General features: G+C 40.9%; 1 protein-coding gene across 5 annotated transcripts in view; it reads left to right on the top strand.

Moving 5' to 3' along the window:
- Positions 1 to 8,428, top strand: part of ndst2a (N-deacetylase/N-sulfotransferase (heparan glucosaminyl) 2a) — a 38,739-nt gene extending 30,311 nt beyond the window's left edge. For all 5 annotated transcript variants that reach the window (XM_086180016.1, XM_086180013.1, XM_086180011.1 and 2 more), the window contains 5 exons: positions 1,059 to 1,233; positions 1,341 to 1,511; positions 2,592 to 2,701; positions 3,909 to 4,011; positions 5,106 to 8,428. In XM_086180016.1, coding sequence (XP_086036142.1) covers positions 1,059 to 1,233; positions 1,341 to 1,511; positions 2,592 to 2,701; positions 3,909 to 4,011; positions 5,106 to 5,231 — 685 coding nt within the window. In that variant the 3' untranslated portion in view covers positions 5,232 to 8,428. The remainder of the gene's footprint in view (positions 1 to 1,058; positions 1,234 to 1,340; positions 1,512 to 2,591; positions 2,702 to 3,908; positions 4,012 to 5,105) is intronic.
- The last annotated feature ends 5,661 nt before the right edge of the window (positions 8,429 to 14,089 follow it).

Here is a 14,089-nt window from a genome sequence, read left to right as displayed (position 1 = left end):
TCGTGAGATGAATCATAATCTGTGAAGGTCTTTTTATAAATCCATGATTGAAAGGCTTTTGATACACCAAAACACTGACAGTGTGCTGTGGCCATGGCTCAGTGCACTCAAAAAAGCTGCTTCTCTGTTGCAGTCATGCTGCAGGTAAATGACAGATATGTCACATTCATATCACCCAACTACCCTACTGGAGTAACCTTCCAGTAACATTTCACTTGTGGGTGCAGTTGGACTAAGTTGTGCTGCATTACACAAACAGTATTGAGCCAGGTTTAAATTCTTTGATGAATGATCTTTACTCAGAGTATGTGCCTCATAAGAGTTGTCTAACTGACTGGACTGGTGCAGCAGGTTTCTTTCTTCGAGTTTCTGTCAGCCTCTGTCCCTGTATGTGACAGCTCAGGAAGAATACTGTCTTGGGAAGGGCAAAACAAAACAAAACAATATTTTCTACTGAAAAGAATGTAACATGGGATGACCCCCACAAACGCACATCAGTAAGAACCCTTGGAATGCCCACGTTGCTTGACTGTGTCAGACATGATGTTTTCATTGGCAAGTCTGCCCTGTTGGTTGCATTATTTCTTAATTACCCAAAAATGTAAAACTGAAAATCTATTTTTTTTGGGTTTGATATTCCAATTTTTTTTTTTAATTTTATCAATTAATTGCTAAGCCACAAATACACATGAAGGTAGAAATAATTGAACTTCTGCCATCTGGGCTTGCATTTATCGGCACAAAAGCTACTGACAGAAATCCAATTTCACAAAAGTGCACTCCAGTCCAGAATCTGTGTCACAGTTAATAATCTTGTTTGCCTGGGTAGTTTAGTATAGTTTGACTTGAGTGTTGATGAATATTTTTGTTAACAGATCCTGAATTATGGATCGTTTTGTGTTTCATGTTAACATTGAAGACCTACTTCTTCTTCTCTTCTTCTTCTTTGAGAGCACTAGAAGCAACCTTACAAGCCTTGAAGATGAAAATAGGTTTATATCTATGGCTGATCACTGCATGGACATTGTCTGTAACTTGTGTGTTTGTATCTTCTTCAGGTACATGGACTTCTTCCCATTCCCCTCCAATGTCAGCACTGACTTCATGTTTGAGAAGAGTGCCAACTACTTTGACACAGTGATGACACCTAAGAGGGCTGCAGCCCTCCTGCCCCGAGCCAAGATCCTGGCCGTGTTCATCAACCCCTCTGACAGGGCTTACTCCTGGTACCAGGTAAACATAACACACACGTACGTCTACACACACTTCGTCACACTCTACATGTGCTAGTTGAAACTATCCTTTTCGTTGATTTTGTGTGTGCGTGTCAATGATCACAGCACCAGAGGGCCCACCAGGACAGAGCAGCCCTCAACTACACGTTTCATGCAGTGTTAACAGCAAACTCCTCAGCCCCCAGGGAACTGCTGGCCCTCAAGAGACGTTGCCTTGACCCTGGCCTTTACACTACTCACCTCGAGCGCTGGCTGCAACACTACCAGCCCAGCCAGGTAACACGAATGATGTAAATGACCTACTGTGACTTGGGGATTCCTGGTTTGATATCTCATGCTGCCACAGTTCAGTAAGAAAACAGCAGGGAAGCACAACGCATTCACAACACTTTCAACTTCATTAAAGCAGAAAATCATCTTTCAATCTTGCAACATTTTTCTGAACAATTAGTCAAGATCCAAGTCCACAAATGCTATTAAAGATGTCTGTGTTAAATACATTGCCTGAGAGGTGAATCCCTTCATTCAATATTTTATTCTAGATTTGTAGATGATTCTCTTTTTGCAGTGGCATAGTTAAACAGGGCATAGAGGCTTATTATTCAATTAACATGAAAACACTCTGGAGTTGCATGTAACAAGGATCATTTTAATCATATTTTTGTCCCTGGTGGTAATATAAGTCACAGTCCAGGAACAACGGCCCTTGCTTTGCTCCTCTAACCTGGACCTGTGCCATAACATTAAGTCAGCCACTTTGATGACCCACATGGTTTGTGTTAATCTAGATACAATTCAGCACAGAAATTTATCTCATTTTATATTGGTTGGAGACAGCAAAGTGTATTTCTAACTGGTCAGGTTCAGAGTATTGTAATGAGGGAGGTAAGAGCACATTAATGACTCTACCACTATTACTTATATTGACACTGTGTATGATTGGTGATTTTTTTCTTTTCCATTATTCTTTAAGAAAAAAGAAAAACAAATTAATAACTGAACAAACTTTGCCAACGGTACTGTACAAGTCTTTTATTCTTCTGCAGTAACTACTGCAACAGATGTTTTCATATAACTTTAGAGAAAAGAAAAGAAGTTTAGTTTTATGTACTTCTTTTCTTTAAGGCATTGTTTTGTTTTTATCCTACATCATGCTACCATGGTAATGGGCTTTTGGGCTAATCATTGTTTCAGACAGGGGCTAGCAGAGGGATAAGCCTCTGACTAAGAACCATACAGTACATTGGGTTTGCATAAATTAAAATTGTTGACAACATACAATTGCCGTGGTCTAGTAACTTAACAATATTAGCTTGAAACTTTAACTGCTAGTATTTGTGTGTGTGTTGGATCTAGTTGCACATTGTGGATGGGTCCTTGCTTCGGTCCAAGCCTGCACTGGTGATGGAGGGAATCCAGAAGTTCCTCGGTGTTACACCAATCTTCAACTATACTCAAGCTCTAATGTTTGTAACACACACATTTCAACATCTGTAGTGAACATCTACATACCCAACAGCGATTCTTACTCTAAACTGAAACTAAACCTAGCTCCAACCTCATTGTTCCACATTCAAAACTCTCTTCAACTCTCTTATATAACCAGACAACCATGACTTTCTGAAATATATATCATTGAAACTGCACAAATGTGATAAAGCAATAGTAATTTAGTTACTTGGTTAGTTTGACCATTTCAATTTTGGGACATGTCCCTAACACCAAATAATAGCAGAGGTTGACTCAGAACACCTAACCTTTTATCAAATGTGTGCTTTCCACCTAGTCTTTATGAAAATTGCCCTGAGAACATGTCTGGTCACATCTTTGCAATAGAAATACAGTTGAATTGGCCTATAGCACAAGTCTTGACTCTTGGCATTATTGTTGACAGACATAATGACCATGGACACTTGGTGAAGTGCAAGGAAAAAAGACACCCTTTCAACAGCTGGGCAGCTTTCTGCCTCAACTTGATGAAATGAAAATTGTCGATGTCAGTACTGATGACAGATTAGGAGAGCTTCGCCTCATGTAGTGTTGACAAGTGAACATCCAGCTGACCAATCCCTCCAATTGCAGCCATCTGCTTGCTCTTTCAGCTTGATTCTCTCCTGAATCCAAAGATGAGATGAATCGGGTGAACTGATTGCCAAATACAGCACAACTGTGAAATATAGTTTGATCATGCTGGAACATCAAATCTCGTGTTCCTGAATTTACCTTTGCCGTGGTGTTTGAGCACCCTGGCTTATTGTGCCAAAATATGTTGGCGATTTAATGATGTTCCCATAGTCTGCACCTCATTAACAGCTTTGGTTGTGCTCCTCTCTACACATACCTGGACATTAGTGGAAAATGTAACCAGTGCAAGGAAACATGTACAAATGAAACAAGCCTTCTAATGAAACTAATGTGCTGCATTATAAATTGCAATGTGTGCTAACACCGTCTCAAAGGCTGGTGTAGCACTGTCGAAACCAGCAGAAGCCACACCCTTTATGCTGGTTAACTTCCTGTAGTGTAGTTGTACATACCTGTACATAATGACCATAGACCCAACATTAATGTACAGAGCCTGCATCCATAAAGATTCTACAAATAAATCTGTCAATGTTACCATCGACTCTGCTTTTTAGCACATATTGAGAAAAACCTCCTGTGTGTCTGCAGATACGATGATAGCAAAGGTTTCTGGTGTCAGCGGGTGGAAGCAGGCCGAGCCAAGTGTCTGGGAAAGAGTAAAGGCAGGAAGTATGCCGAGATGAGTCCTGAGGTAAATGCCCACCTCACATGTCAATGCTGTCTTGTTTGTTAACAGTCATTTGAAGTGTGTTTTCATAATTTGTTAATATCTTTTCCTGGACTACACACATTCCTCTACATTAGTTGAAGACTTTGTCAACTTGGTTCTGGTTAATTTTTTTTGTCCCATCAAGAAAAACCCAAACAAACTGAAATGCATCACTAGAACTACAGTTGTGTTCTGGGGGTCAGAATAAGTCAGTAAGGACAGGAAAACTGTATCCTGGGCTGGTGAATATATTTTAGACAAATTTTATGCTGTCACTCCATTCTTATTGACACAATATCTCAGAACTTCTTGAGGAAATTTTTCAAATTTGGTGAAATTGTTCTCTTGAACTAATGCGAGTGCACCCGTACCGTAATGACCTGCACCAGGAGGGAAAACACGCCAGACTGGAAAAACTTGAAAAAAAACATAGCTGGTGTTTAAAAAAAAAAAAAACTTTAAGAACAAGAAACACAATACAAAATGATTGGGCACAATGAGGGGAGCTGAGGGTAGGGGTCTGCTGATCTTAACCTTAATCCTATTAATAAGTGCTGTGTGTGTGACTTCAGAAGTATGATATGTCTTCTTTGGTTGCTTTAGTTCAGCTTGATTTGGTCACTCAATTGGACTACTGTTAGTGTCCCCATTTTACATGAACTAGACAAGAACTGCTTTATCCACAGGAATATGGTCACATGTGGAACAGTAGGTGGCAGTATGCACCCTTACAGAGTTTCTTCTGGTTCACTATTGGCAAGCAGCCCCTTAGCTTATATTGTAAAATTCCAATTTTAACTCGTCCAGTTTTACAAGCACAATAATTCCACCTTTTCTACCATCATGTTAAGGTCCTGACTGCTGTACTGGCTTACATGTGGCTTCACTTCCCTTTTAAATTCCTCCAAGTCTGTCCAGCATAATAATCTATGATATTTGTCATAGTAGTTAGGTCATCTGTGAGACTACACAACTGTTATTAGGCTTTTTGATTTTGTTTCCAGTCATGTTTTCTGTAGATCTCATTATCTTTGATGTGTGTATGTGTATTTGTGTGTATGATTGCTTGCCTACAGTCCCGTGCCTTCCTGGCCAAGTTTTACCGTGAGCACAACAAGGAATTGCTACACCTGCTGAACCGTTTGGGCCATCCACTGCCATCCTGGCTCCGCCAAGAACTCCAGAGCTCCACCTTGAGCTGAGACCGTACACAGACGGAAAGAAAGACACAGCACAGAGAAGCCAGGACTGCAGTCTGTGCATTGGCCCACATTAGGCTCTGGACTAGACCGGATTACCTATCTGGAATCACCAGCTCCACATGAGAGGAGCTGTTGCTCAGCTTTGGGCACTGTTGAAGGACCCCAGTGGTTTCTTCCCTCCTCTTGATGTGTTGCACTGTACAGTTGTCAGCCTCCGTCTGTGTGTTGGATGGGAAGGGGGGGGCATGAGTGTGTCTTCTGCTATGGATGCAGAAGACGGGGAGGGGCAGCAGGTCTCAGACAGAAGAGGTCAAACAGCCTTAATGTGAGGAGAGAATCACAGGAGGAAAGCTTGTGGAGGTGGAGTGTATTACTGGATACACTACAGGACTAATACACACACACACACACACACACACACACACACACACACACACACCCCTCATCTCCTCCTCAGAGTCCATTTGAAATGTAATTGTTTATCTTTAGTTTTGGGTGGCAGGTGGGAAACACAAGGAACAGCAGCCTGAATATCTCTCTCTCTCTCTCTCTCTCTGTCTCTCATCACAAATTCACACACCTGCAGGTTCATCAAGTCTGGTTCTGAGAGGTCAATGTAAATATCTATGTTCAGGTCCCAACTATGGTCTAGACAGTGTCCAACTACAGCCTGTGACCATCTACCTCCAGCTTTGTTCTTTAGCCTGCTCTTCATTGAAACAGAAACTCCTCTGTTAAAACCAGTTGAGAACGTTCTGTTGCAGGACTTCATTTTTTTTGTTTTTCCTATTTATGGGGCCTGTGCCACGAAGCACCTTGGTCGGTCAGCATAGGTACAGCCAGAGGTACTGCTTTAGATTTGCTTCCAAGTTCAACCCTGTTGTAAAAAAAGCATCACATTATATTGGCTACAATTCATCTCAGTGTCCTGATCATGATTGAAGCCAAATACAGAGACTGATAAGTTTTGCAAATTGGATTGTTACTGGTTTGTGTTTTAATATTAAGTCATAACACTGCCAGGGTTGCTGCTGAAAGAATGACTAATATTTGTTTATATGTCACAAGAATATAAGCAGTCTTTTAATTTAATGGAATCTCAGTTTTGAAGAGTTCACATCTACTCATGCCTTAATGATGAGGCAGTCATGTTGGTAAGTCACTTGTTTTGCTTTTAGATTAAATTATGGCTTTTTATTCCTCATTCCTAGATAGGAAAAAACTGAGTTGACTTAACCACTTGATAAATGCCGTTGTGACGCCTTGCAGGCAAGATTGTGGTTGCAGTGGTCACATGCTAGCGGAACGATTCACTGGGTTTGTTGAGCTGGATTCATAACACAGGTCTCTGGTTCCTCTTCAGCTGTTGCTGCTATTCAGAGTCAATACATTAACCAGGTTTAGGAGATGAGACGAGAGCAGTCTGAAATTAAGCTGAAAGAAACACTGCTAGCTTTTTATCTGGTTTCATTCTTTAGTGATGAGGACCAAACTGCAATAAGAGCCCAACCAATCCTGGATTTAAATCCAATACTTGGTAGCTAAAAATGTGGGTATCATGCACAGTGAACCAGTTCGGCATGCTTTTTAATAATATTCAGCCAGGCAGCTGGAGCCAGGGCAGATGAGCTAGCTTGGCCCACTGACTGACGGAGTGTCAGACAGGTGAAAGCAACATCATAACTTCCTGTCACCAGGTGGATTCTAGGTGGTTGTCAAGCGTCTTCTAACTCAGAGGCAGAAAAATTGGAGAGAAGCTGACTGCTACACTGGTAGCCTAAGTCTTCAACCGCTGTGCGTTTGCCTCGCTGCATGAGAATTCCAAAACCAATTTTGACATCCTTGATACAGATGAGTTCCGATATTAAGTGATACTAAACAATAATAAATGATTAAGTGCTAAATCCTATCTCTCCAGGTCAGTCTCATGTGCATGCAAGGAAGTCTGAGCCCCTGCACAGAACCCATGCAGCACAGCAAGAATATCAGGGACCTAGCTCAACAATGACTAGTACACTACTGGCACAAGCAATATGGAGTTCCCCTTTAAAAGAAGCTTGAACATTTGCCAACAGCATCATAGTAACTGTATAATTTTGACTAGTTTTAATCCATTAATCATCAATCAAAACCTGTGTTCACCACGGTCATCTATATAAAGTACATAGCAACTGTTGCCACTGGTTCTGACCTCAAGGCCACATTCTGGACCAGAGCTGCTTTGAACTGTTGGTTGTGTTTGACAATGTAAGGCAGATAAGAAATCCAAGTGTCATACAAGTTTCCAAAAACCCAACACACACACACACACACACACACACACACACACACACACACACACACACAAAAACTGTTGTTTCCATCTTGGGACGGTGAGGACAAAAATTAAGGCCAGTATGGAGGCCAGTTGGATGCTGCTGTCTTCTTGTTTTCTGTTTTTGTATAAATGTCAAAAAGGCCAACACTGTATGATCTCTAATAAACACAGAGACGTTGGACATGATGGTCGGCTTGTTTACCTCCTCTCTCACATATTTATCAATTGCATCACCAATAGTGAGCCAGCAGAATCACAGGGACAAGTATGAGAGAAATCATGAATATGAAATTAAAGCTTCTGTGCAGCAATGAGACTTTGCGAGATTGAGGTTTGTTTTTGAGGATGAAGAAAAACCAGAGGAGGAAGAAAATGAGAAATGGAGCAAGTCCAGTTTATCAAGCAGATGGGTATTGGAACCAGTTGCATCAAACACTAGACTGCTGAGGGATTGTGGGTCTTGAAGTTTGGCTTTGATATTTAAATTATAGGCAGATTTCAAACCCATTATAAGGGCCAATAAGTTAATAAATTAATGGTAATAATTTAGTTAAAAACAGTTAATAATTGGTGGTGGTTTCATCATGATTCATAAAAGATTTAAAATGTCTTAGTTTAAAATGTATTTAATCTAGTAATATGTACGTTATAAAAATGCTGTCTTTACTTTCTTTAAATTCTTTGCTATGATGTCACCATGCAGTTGTAACAGTGACAGGATGGCAACTGGAGTCCGATAATGGAAGCAATACAGTCTTTGACCATGTGCCAGACATTGTAATTTACTTTCAAGTAAGCATAAAAGCAAAGGAAAGTTGCCATGTTTCATCGTTCGCGGAACAAAACAATGTTTGTGGACTGTCTTCAACAAGTGGTACATCAAAGAGAAGTGAGAACATAGTGTCACTACACCTATGTTAAAACTTAATACACTGCTCAAAAAAAATAAAGGGAACACTTAAACAACGCAATGTAACTCCAAGTCAGTCGCACTTCTGTAAAATCAAACTGTCCACTTAGGAAGCAACACAGATTGACAATCAATTTCAATGCTGTTGTGCAAATGGAATAGACAACAGGTTGAAACGAGTGTGTCGAGTAAACATATTAGGGTCTTTGGCCCGGAGTACCTCGGGGCTCAGGCCCTTATTAAAGCTGCAAGCAGCATTGTTAGGGCCTGAGCTTCCACACGCCTGCCGACGGGTCGCTGACGCCAGCTCGAATCCAACGGTGTATTTGCCAAATCTGTAGGCCTTGTAGTTTAGGAGTTATTAGGGCTGAGCCCAGAGGTACTCCAGGGCGAAGACCGTATTATTAGGGCCTGAGCCTGGAGGTCCTCCAGGGCAAAGACCCTATTTTGTTTGCTCGTTAGGGCTGAGCCCAGAGGTACTCCAGGGCGAAGACCGTATTATTAGGGCCTGAGCCAGAAGGTACTTCTGGCGAAGACCCTATTATGTTTGCTCGGCAGAGCAACACATTAGCAGCACTAAAAACACTAAAAACACACACTAAACATGTCTGTGTAGGTTCTCATTCATCCAGGTCATCGTAGATCGAAGCGAAGTAAAATCTGGTCAACTGGACGTAAGTTTATAAACTTAAATTAAGATTTAATAAAGATTTAAGATTTACTTAAATTAAGATAAACTTACGTCCAGTTGACCAGATTTTACTTCGCTTCGATTCACACACTAAACAGTGTCCCAGCCCCCCCCAACACCCATGAGGCAACTGGGCCAGACGGCCCGGAGCCGGTTTTCACATACACACCCATTCAAAACCTGGTATTATACTGTTCTTGTTCTCAATGAGTGCACGCTATATGCACATAATGCGCATAACGCGCATAATCTAATTTGACCCCCTGAACATGCATGAAATTCGCATGAAATTCGGCACACTCCGGTCTGGCTAAACATTCACTAATAAAAAAAAAAAAAACACCACAAAAGTCTATAGCGCCACCTAGGGAGCCACACAACTAAAAGATGATTTTAGATAATTTGCAGCATTATAACTCCTCCCACGAATGTCCCACAAACATGGGACCAACACCGTTGGACTCGTCTCATGAAGATGCAAAATTCATACACTCTGACCCCTCACCTATCTACAACAGAATGTCCACAATTTTGACAAAATTGTCAAAATGAGGACTTTTTTTACTCCCCAGACAAAATCTATCTCCTCCCAGGGCATTAATGGTATTGCTTCCAAATTTTCACACATTACTCTCCCAACTGTGCTGATTAAAAGTTGCTAAAAGTTTTTATATGAATTACTCAGTTTGGATTTTATAAGCCCTCAAAGTGGGGGACACACGTTTCATGCTTACAATGGAAGCCTATGGGGAGAGCGTGTCCTTTCAGGGTACATACTGTCAAACAAACGCTTCTCATGTCTACACCATACATCCTACAGCTTTTCAAACACACCACTGCATTCCTGACAAAAATCCCTACAAAAATATGGTATTAGGTGTCACTTTTGACCAACATATCCCCAGTTATTTCACTTTTACACAGTAAAATTCTGTTGATCCTCCTCTCTCTCCACTCTAGCACAGATCAAAGAAAGTGCAGTGGGGGAGGGGTTCTTAAAGGGCCAGCTCTCAGCTCTGCTCTCACTCTCTGCATTGAAAATTGCAAATTGCATGAAAAATTGAAAAAAGTGAAAATTCGCGTTTCGTTTGGTGTAAACATTAGGGCTGCAACTAACAACTATTTTAATAGTCGACTAGTCACCGACTATTGAAACGATTAGTCGACTAATTGGATAATTATTAATTATCTCACCAAGGCGAGTCAGACTCCGTTCCAAGTCGTCTTTTTATTCGCCATATCCAGGCTAAAATGCCACCACACTTTATAACTTTTGGTACGCGTACCTGATGTTGACGCCGCGTTCCTGTATGTTACCGCTCAGAGACAGAGACGCTATTGTGCATGAGCGACTCTCGGCAGAGATTCTGATAAAGTGACATGCCTCACTCTGTTGGAAAAACGCGTGTGGCGACAACAAACAGGAGGAGCACTGCCAGAGCCCTGAAAAATTACCTCCAGCAGGCCACAAATGTGTATGTGTCTGCTCAAACGGTCAGACACAGACTCCATGAGGGTGGTATGAGGACCCGACGTCCACAGGTGCGGGTTGTGCTTACAGCCCAGCACCGTGCAGGAGGTTTGGCATTTGCCAGAGAACACCAAGATTGGCAAATTCGCCACTGGTGCCCTGTGCTCTTCACAGATGAAAGCAGGTTCACATTGAGCACATGTGACAGACGTGACAGAGCCGTGGAGAACTTTCTGCTGCCTGCAACATCCTCCAGCTTGACCAGTTTGGCAGTGGGTCAGTAATGGTGTGGGGTGGCATTTATTTGGGGCACAGCACAGCCCTCCATGTGCTTGAGGTAGCCAGACTGCCATTAGGTACCGAGATGAGATCCTCAGACCCAATGACACTATATGCTGGTGCGGTTGGCCCTGGGTTCCTCCTAATGCAAGACAATGCTAGACCTCATGTGGCTGGAGTGTGTCAGCAGTTCCTGCAAGACGAAGGCATGGATGCCATGGACTGGCCCGCCTGTTCCCCAGACCTGAATCCAATTGAGCACATCTGAGACATCATGTCTCGCTCCATCCACCAATGCCACGTTGCACCACAGACTGTCCAGGAGTTGACGGATGCTTTAGTCTAGGTCTGGGAGGAGATCCCTCAGAAGACCATCTGCCACCTCATCAGGAGCATGCCCAGGCATTGTAGGAGGTCATACAAGCACATGGAGGCCACACACCCTACTGAGCCTCACTTTGACTTGTTTTAAGGACATTACATCAAAGTTGGATCAGCCTGTAGTGTGTTTTTCCACTCTAATTTGGGTGTGACTCCAAATCCAGACCTCTGTGGGTTAATAAATTTGATTTCCACTGATCATTTTTGTGTGATTTAGTTGTCGGAACATTCAGCAATGTAAAGAACAAAGTATTTAATAAGAATATTTCATTCAGACCTTGGATGTGTTATTTTGGTGTTCCCTTATTTTTTTGGGATCAGTGTATATCAAGAAAATGAAAGGAATATTTGTATGTTGTCCTTACATCATTGTAATTTATATTCACAAAGACTGAATTCTCCATAAGAAACAAACTGATGAGTTATTTTCAATTGACTGCAATAGCCTACATGATTATGTGAAACAGAAAATTCTGAAATTTTCCACACTTCATTTACTATGAAATGAAAGTGTTGTCTGTCTTTATTCGAAACTTGAAGATTTGATGAGGATTTGCAATAGCTGTTTACAGTACTGTTAACACAAGAAAAAAGTATGCATCATCAATACATTTTTGAGGAATTCCAAATCCAACTTGATGGTTTGTGGAGGAAAGTCTAAAGATGCAGTCAAGCCAGGTTGATGTCAATTCATCTAAACATTTGACAGGAGATAGGATTTTATGGGTTAAAAACTTTAAAATCACTACCAACACAAATTACAAAAATGTATGTACAGATGATTTTTCTTAACGAATCAAGGTTTTCAAATTTTGATGGTTGCTATCGCATCACCATCAGGACTATTGGCCTACAAAGCCAGATAAAGATAAAGAGGGATAATAGGTCTATTTGGCATGGAGTTGGACTTTGTTGCAATGTTTGGTTTATTTTCATGCATGGAAACATGGATTACCACAGAGGAAAATAAGGAAAATCTCCTAATAAATTGCATGCTGCAACTTTTTTGGTTGATGGCAGCCATATTTATGGCTTGGGTACTTTTATTACTTGTAATGAGAATGGGATCAGTCTTAAAAAAACAAGGGTAAAGGAAGAAACACTGCTTGTTTGTAAAAACACAGATAAAGATGCATTCTTGTGAGATGGAGTGTAAAGTATCACAAAGTAAACTCCCTCCATCTCAACATCGATGGGGTTGATTAAGGTCGTGGACTGAAGGTTCAGCAGCCTGAAGAGGGTGGAGTTTGAAGGAACAGACAGCTTTTACATTACAGTGAGGAGCACCAATTTAAGATTACCTCTTCAGTGACCACACATAAACATGCTTAAATCCAATAACTCACATGAATATACAGACACTCTTATACACAGCTGCTCAAGACCATGTAATCCTTAATCTGTGCACAGCTGTCAACCTCCTCCGCTCACTCACACACACACACACACACACACACACACACACACACACACACACACACACAAAATCACAAACACAATAAGAATGCCTTTTATCTCTACACATACTCACGCACACACAGTGCAACACAACTCCAATCTGCCTCGGTGTCACTGGGGTCATGGATCATTTGTTGCATTTGAAACAATCCCCTGTCAAAGATAAGATCATGCCTTCTGAGTGAGCGTAGAGACATCCTAAATAGTGGAAATGTTCTAGTCACAAGAACCACTATTTTCACGCTTGTTTATGTCACACTGGTGTGTAACATAAACAAGTGTGAAAATAGACACTAACATCTGGCATTTGTCTTCACAGAGAGACAGAACAATCAACATTTGTTCAATATACTCACAAAATACTCTCAGTAGCCAGAAGAACTATGTGTTTGATTTGTACAAGAGATTTCTGATTTAAATTCTGCATAAATACCTGAAAAACTTGGGATTACAGTGGTCTCCTCACATGTCTACAAAAGTTGATCATTCATATTATGTAGCGGTTGTATAGATATTGACAAAGTATATTTAGTGTATCAAAATTGCATTTCCAGGTATCTTTACTTGAGTATTTTATTCATGAATATTTATCTACAGGGGTGTACCCATGGCAATGTAACATTTTGCAATTTATTAAGTAAATAAATTTTTGTAGAATAATGTTTCCACAACTAAAGTCATTGACAAATACACAGCTGTAATCAAACAAGCCTGTGGCACCAGCAAAAAAAAAATACACGCACACACACACACACACATACATACATACATACACACACACATATATATATATATGTTGTTTTTTGTTTTTTTTAATCTTGTAGCCAGGGAAAAGGGGTTGTGGACAGATGACTATCCTGTTTAGTTTTGTAAAACAGGCAACGTATATTTGAGAGAACTGTGACAGAAAAAGGAGGGCGTGATAGAGCGAGCAAGGCAAGCCCAAATAAGCAACTACATTTGAGAAACAAGACCAAAAGACACAACTCGCAACTGACAATATTTCAAGCAACTATATAGAAAAACCAGCCTAAAGACTCTCATAAGTCTCTCTACACAATATAAAGTCAAATAGGAAGTTGACTATCCTGCCCACACCTGTATGGTGATATATATAGTAATACGGTGTGTGTGTGTGTGTGTGTGTGTGTGTGTGTGTGTGTGTGTGTGTGTGTGTGTGTGTGTGTGTGTGTGTGTGTGTGTGTGTGAGAGAGAGAAAGAGAGACAGGACTACAATGAGGGGTGTGTTCTAATATTAATCAGACACCACATACTATTTTTCATAGACTTTACATGTGCCATACCATCTGTTAGCATGTTTTCCATGTTTTCTGATATTTATGTGAATTGA

This window comes from Aulostomus chinensis, chromosome 16 (assembly GCF_037954235.1).
Source record: "Aulostomus chinensis isolate RoL2024-O1b breed Wild chromosome 16, RoL_Achi_v1.0, whole genome shotgun sequence".
NCBI classification, from domain to species: domain Eukaryota; kingdom Metazoa; phylum Chordata; class Actinopteri; order Syngnathiformes; family Aulostomidae; genus Aulostomus; species Aulostomus chinensis.
This window is presented reverse-complemented; position numbering and strand designations above follow the sequence as displayed.